The sequence below is a fragment of the Garra rufa genome, chromosome 9, assembly GCF_049309525.1.
Source record: "Garra rufa chromosome 9, GarRuf1.0, whole genome shotgun sequence".
NCBI classification, from domain to species: domain Eukaryota; kingdom Metazoa; phylum Chordata; class Actinopteri; order Cypriniformes; family Cyprinidae; genus Garra; species Garra rufa.
In genome coordinates, this window is record NC_133369.1 from 24400987 (window position 1) to 24408213 (window position 7227).

Genomic DNA, 7227 nt, shown 5'->3' on the forward strand with positions numbered 1-7227 from the left:
ATATATATATATGTATATATACCTTTTTTACCTTTAGATCCATGAAATTGCTATGTTCTTGACAATGTTAGTTTCTGTTTGCATTTGTGCACTCTAGCACTTCCTCTGAGAGTGGTACGGTGTCATGTGCACACTCCTTTGTCTTTTCAAATGCTCTGTATGTACACTAAAATACCGGTGTATCAGAATGTACGAGGGCATGAGTATGTCAACGCGTCTCACCACCCCCCCCACCCCTTCAACTTTGTTTGTCCTGAGGTCCTGTTCCGCCCTCCTCCTCTTCTTACCCCTCTCTGCCTCCCATGTGTACCCCCTGTCCTAATCCCTTCCCAAGCAGGAAGGCCCTAATTGAGGGTGCAGGCTTCAGTTTGTGGCCTGTGGGCGCCCATTACTGTGTTTTCATAAGCAAGTGAGGCCTGCCTGACTGATTCAATATTCATGTGTCTGCCAGCTACTCCTGGCCCTACATACACACACACTCTAGCACTGTCAAATTAGCCCTGCATAGCAAATAACACAGAGAGAGGCTGAGGAGATAAAAAGAGAGTGAGAGAAAAGGAGAGAAAGTGAAGTAGGCAGGAATGAAGAAAGAAAGAGACAGAGGAAAAGATGTAAAGATGACCACATAAAGAAAAGGTGTTTGTAATGGAAGCCAAAACACTGTGACAACCAGTGTTGGGGAGGTAGTTCGATGTAATGGATTTTATGTAATTTAATTACAAAATAAATGTAATGGTAATCTATTACAGTTACTGAGAAAAAAAAATAATTAAATTACAGCTACTTGCGAAACTGTTAACGATTATGAAACATGAGACACCCCAATGTCAAAAGTTTACACCCCCTTTTTAGAATCCGCAAAATGTTAATTATTTTACCAAAATAAGAGGGATCATTCAAAATGCAGGTTGTTGTTTATTGAGTACTTACCTGAATTAGATATTTCCCATAAAAGACGTTTACATATAGTCCACAAGAGCAATCAATAGTTGAATTTATAAAAATGACCCCGTTCAAAAGTTTACATCCCCTTGATTCTTAATACTGTGTTCTTACTTGAATGATCCACAGCTGTGTTTTTTTGTTTAGTGATAGTTCATGAGTCCCTTGTTTGTCCTGAACAGTTATAATTTTTCAAGTGCCACAAATTCTTTGGTTTTCTAGTTTTTATGCTGAAAAACCAGCATGACAACTTTTTGAATTTGAAGATCAGGGTAAATGTAACTTATTTTGTCCTCTGGGAAACATGTAACTATCTTCTGTAGCCTCTGAAGGGCAGTACTAAAAAAAAAATTACACATCTCCATTCCATTCAAAAGTTTTCACCCCCCGGCTCTTAACGCATGGTTTTTCCTTCTGAAGCATCAGTGAGCGTGTGAACTTCCTGAACCTTCTGAGATGGATCTCAAAACCATACAGTCATTGTTGCAAAGGGTTCAAATACACAAAAATGCTGGAAAACCATTATAGTATAAATTATAGTACATAAACCAAAGATTAGGCGATTTTTATAAATTCAGCTATTATTTTCTGTTGTGGGCTATATGTAAACATCTTTTATGTGAAATATCTTATTCAGATCTGTACTAAATAAACAATAAATTGCATTTTGTATGATCCCTCTTATTTTGGTAAAATGATTAAAATTTTGCAGATTCTGGAAGGGTGTAAACATTTGAACTCAGCTGTAGCTATGCAAAGATTTTATTTAAAAAATAGTATCATAGCTATTAAACGATATCTTATTATGTTTTTAAACCTGTATTTAATCCTTAGAATGATCTCAAAGTAAAAAGAGGTGTTAAAGTCTGATTTGGATTGGTGGTTGTGTTTTAAAATTATATTTTTCTTAAACTTAATTTACGTGATAAAGGATATGTCGAAGTCTGAGAGTAATCAGTGTTGAGTACTACTGCAAGGATAACCCCGTCTGGTTTAGATGTTCCAAACTGATTCATGGTTGAAAACATTCATTAGAAATTTAGGAAAGTAATCAAAAGGTAATCAAATGTAATCAGTTACATTACTTATTACATTTTAAAAAGGGTAACTTGTAAATAGGGTCATCTGTAACCTGATTCATCTCCAAAGTAACTTACTCAACACTAGTGACAACCATGTAAAGTATTGTGAGTGTGAAATCAGCAATGTCGACTGTCATATTAGAATATTTTAGTAGAATATTAGAATAATTTAGTAATTCATTTGTGGAAAACTAGATGATTCCCTCATTTCTATTTCCATTCTATTTTATCTTAACCTTATAATATTTTATTAATAATGTAGAAAAATATATAACAAAAAAATGAATTATTTCAATTATAAAATTAATTACAAATAATTAGACACAACCCCATAAATATTAAACTGTTTTTAACAATGATAATAAAAGGAATGGTTTTGGAAAAAATCAGTATATTAGAATGATTTATGAAGGATCATGTGACACTGAAGACTGGAGTAATGCCTGCTGACAATTTGGCTTTGCCAACACAGGAATAAATTATTATTATTTTTTAAATATATTAAAATAGTATGATTGATCATAATATTCTCACATGTAAATAAAACAAGTAATTGAAAATCTGGAATCTGAGGGTGCAAAAAAATCTAAATATTGAGAAAAGTTGTACAAAAGAAGTTCTTAGCAATGCATATTACTAATCAAAAATTAAGTTTTGATATATTTACGGTAGGAAATTCACAAAATATCTTCATGGAACATGATCTTTACTTAATATCCTAATGATTTTGGCATAAAAGAAAAATCATCTTAAATCATTTTAACCCATACAATATATTGTTGGCTATTGCCACAAATATATCATATATATATATTTTTTAACATTTTTGGAATATATGATTCATAACGACCTTCAAATTTCGAGTTGCCTCACATTCTCTCTTTTCAGTCACGTCCCTAACATCTGATCTTAAACATTAACACTGGTTTCCGTTCCATGTTTTTCAATTTCTCCCACAGGGGCTCCTTGTTACTCCAAACCTCCATCCCTGTTGGGTCCTTACCAACGGAACCCCTCTTTTGACTACCCCTGGGGCTTCAACCCCTACCTCCCAGGGGCCTTTTCTCTGAACAATTGTCCCAAATTGCCCCCAGGCTCCCTCTACTCCTCACATTTCTATCCCAACCCGCTCCAATCCAGCCTGTCTCAGCTGTCACACCCCTTCTCTTCGCTCTTACCCCCGGGAGACACGACCGGGGCAGAACGCGGTCAAACGGGAGGAACGAACGGCTCTGCAGGCAGTCAGCCTCCAAGACTCTGCATCCCACCGTACCCAGGGAGCTTGCCGCTGGGACGGACTGAGCTGGGGAGTACGGGTGTAGGCGACCGGGAAAGAGGTGAGACCAATGCTGTCATAACAAGCGGAGGTCTTGGTTTGGGGTTAGGCCTCGGTGGAGTCGGCTTGGGAAGCGGAGGAGGAGGCCGTCAAAGCCCTTCCGAGCGGAGAAAGGGCGTAAAGCAGGATCCAGAGTCTGACTCTGAGCTGGAGATCACAGACCTGAGCGACTGCAGCTCGGAGAACGAAAACGAGCCGGACTTCTCTCTGGGGAAGGAGCCAGGGTTGGGTGGTCGCTCACACCTTCTAGAGGCCAAATCCGGGGGTCTCGGGGGAGTCTTGCCCCCTCTCTCTTCTCTTCCTCCACCTGTGTCTCCGCATCCCCTCAAAAGTCTGGGACCCCTGACTCCTCCACCGTCATCCCTGCCTTCTTCTCTCTCTCCCTCCCTCACTATGGTCGACCGGCACAGGGAAACAGAGACACTTAAACTTGCTCACAGTTAATATGTTCTGTTGTGTGATTTTTGATGTCTTGCAGGTTCTCTCTTTCTCTTTTTCTGTCTGTGTATTCCTGCATTTGTGAAATAATGCTGTATATTCCCATTTCATTTTTTCCTTCCTCTTTTCCGGACTCCTCCGAAGCCATTCTTCGCTCATGCTGTTCCATATCAGAACTTTCAATTTCTGCTTTCTTCAATTTCTAAATTGCACAGTGAGACTCTCAATGCAATTTGAGCTTTTGTTATTCTGAGAGTAAAAGTGCAGCACAAAAAAAAAAACAGCTTTTCGGATTAGAATGTTTCAGTATCTAAAGAATTTTAATTCTCTGATTTCTGTTAGGAAACAGTAACGACAAGATATTTTATAGCCAAGACAGCACAGTAATTGAATATGCATATCTTTTATCACCCACTTTTTAAATTGCACTGCATTCTGGCCCTGCTGAGATAGGCAGTTAGTTGTTCTGCTTGGTTTTCCACAATGCTAAGCTTTGCAATACAAAGCTCAGCTGAATAGTGTAACACAAGCTAAATGCAATAATGGCAACACTAATTTCAAGGTGAGTCAGTTGTGTTGCAATAAAGCACTTTTGTTTTTAGTTTTGTGCTGATTCCAAGCGATTCAGACGCATATATGGTCAAACATTGCCATCTTGTGGTTATATTTATCTAAGCTCTTCACAGTTTCTGAAGTGAAACTTTATGTATTTATTTATTTAAGTTCATTTTCGATTGTCATGTCCAGTTCATGTCTTTTTTTTAAACATTCAAAAAATGTTATGAGCCTGAGAATGAGAGACAGAGTCAATAATACTCATGCCAGTGAATATTTAAAGTTTGTATCTATTTCATTGTATATATTTTATTATTGTGTACATTATGTTTAATTACTATTACTATATGGGATAGTTGTATTGGTGTCATTTTACTCTGTACCTAATTGAAGAGTGATATATGAGACAGGAAAATGATAAGTATTTATGTGTAGTGACCCAAAGTTGAGAAAGAGCACTTGTTTTTCCACATGCTCTTAAAATGACGTTTAGACAGGGAAGTGTGCAAAAAAATTTTTTTAATTGTGCCCTGTGGAAATTTTTCCCAGATACCTTCAAGTAGATGACCCTGCTGGACTGAGTTACGCCGCTAGTCTCATATTTCAATAATTCATTCACCCAATGGTGATGTACTATAATTAATCAACTGTGAATAATATTAGTTGCAGCATCTGCTAATTTCTTTAACCAGTGTTCATTCTAATGTTATTAAGTTTGATATATGAACATCTGATTTGAATGTTAAAACAATACATTGAAGCAGAATGACACTTTGATTACCTTTGAATACAATTCAGACAAGTTTGCTTTATACAAAAGCAAAATGCAAGTAAGATTTTATCAACCTATGGCAACAATATTTCCAGATATTTTTCTGATTCTTTGGTAAGTTATTATCTGATTCCAGATAAGAACTTGAAAGGACTTGTGACATGACAGTTGCCCTTGACTTGCCCGTACTAGAGGAGATTTCAGCTGTATATAGGACTTTGTGTATTTGTGTGTACACATTGAAAAGAAAAAAATACCATTCACCATACAGTAAAGCTTTTCTTTGTTTTATTGTGAAATTTAAAACAGAAAGGATGACTAGAACAAAAAATGAGCAAAGAGTAATATCTTCAAGAGCAATAAACAATATTCTTGAGATTCAATTGTGAGAGTATGGATTTTTCTCTGGAGTTCGATATATGATTTCAGATCAAATGCATTCCATTATAAAAAAAAATACTTGCTCAAGTTCATTTTTTCCTGTCTGTGTGAAAAGCTTCATGAGGTGGCCTACATCCTGTCAGATACCAAATTCACTGAATTTCAGAGACTAACTAGAAAATGGAAGTACAAAAGGCTTATCATATTTCCTGCGCATACAAAAATCAATATAAGTGCAGTTTATTAGAAAAAAAACACACAAAATGCAAGCAAGGATGGTTCTACTTCCAAACACAGGCACATTCATAAAAAATGAATATGTGTATAGTAATGCCAAGGGGGGCCGTAGTGTCCCTGAACACGCGTTCAAGAGCCCTGAGAGCCGTACAAATGAAGGGGAACAAATTTAGTGTAACACTACACGGAACCATACGGGATACATGAAACGATTTTTGGACATCTTTCGGCCTCTGGTGGTCGCAAGTCACAGGAAGAGGCAGAGGAAGGCAAAAAGTTACGTTTCCAGCTGAAAAAAAAAAATAACACGTAGGCTAGTTTTCAGTCGAGTGCACTTAGGGATCATTGAACATATTTAATGATCATTCGCACATAAAGAGGAATGATTTAGTCCTGCTTTCATATCTGCTGTCAAATGTCGCGGGCTTGAATTGGTCTCCACTTCCGCGTACAATGTTTTTTTCCAACGACATACGACAACTTTAGAACAGGAAGCCTTGAGAGGCGCTTGTCACTTCGTCTCACCTTTTAGGAGGTAAGTTTTAAGCTTAAACATATGGATTAAAGGGTCTGTTATGGTTTCGAGGCATTTTATTTTATTTTTTGTGGTTCGCGATGATGTGATTTGTCATCAGAGGGAGCAATCGCATGCTTGATTAGCATGATCGGCGAGCGATCCGTTGCTGCCAGTTTGTCTTTGCTCAGCGAGAGGAATGTTGTGTTTGGCTACAATGTAACCTTTGCCAGCATTCCTGTTATTTCCGTCGACCCGCGCCTGTATTTTTCAACAGAGAGCGAAGATAATATTTGAATCGAGCTTGTTCGCGAGATGTTTTGAATGAGCAAATGAAATCGCGATGTGACAGCTGAACAGTTTTGCTTGAAACGACTCGACAGTCGACACGATATAGGGGCTACAGCGCGTGCAAAAGCAATGTCAACAGAACCGCCGTTTGTGTTGTTGTTGATATTTCTTATTTCAGCCTTGACAAGAAATGCCAGGGTGCTAGCTCTATACTGTAAATAATCTCATAGATTTATAAAAGCCAATTATAGTAGTTCTTAATGTAAATATAAGGCCTTTTAGGCCAGCAGAGTTTTTATTTTTCATGAATTATGTTAATATTTATAGAGAAAGTTGTTTTGTACTGCTTATTAGCACGGTTGAAAATCCGCCCCATTGTGATTATGGCATTTTTTCATAAAACAGTTGGTACACAGGTAGATTACTATATACTAAGTTCTTTTCAGGTTAAATCATCCCGTTAGTTGTTATATTTCTTGTACTTATAACTACAATAGTTTCAAAAGAAACCAGAGCAGCAACTTTTACGTGTTTTTAAGCAGCAAACAAAAGGAAAGCCTGGTTAGGATCACTCTTTGTGACTTGGACCAAAAAACTCATCATAAGTGATTTATACATCATCTAAAAGCTGAATAAAAGAACTTCCCATTGATATACGTTTGGTTAGGATTGGATATAA

General features: G+C 37.2%; 1 protein-coding gene across 1 annotated transcript in view; it reads left to right on the forward strand.

The window, feature by feature from the left end:
- erfl1 (Ets2 repressor factor like 1) overlaps positions 1 to 5430 on the forward strand; it is a 36338-nt gene extending 30908 nt beyond the window's left edge. The window contains exon 6 of the mRNA XM_073847910.1: positions 2946 to 5430. Within this exon, the coding sequence (XP_073704011.1) occupies positions 2946 to 3804 (859 nt within the window). The 3' untranslated portion in view covers positions 3805 to 5430. The remainder of the gene's footprint in view (positions 1 to 2945) is intronic.
- Positions 5431 to 7227: the final 1797 nt, after the last annotated feature.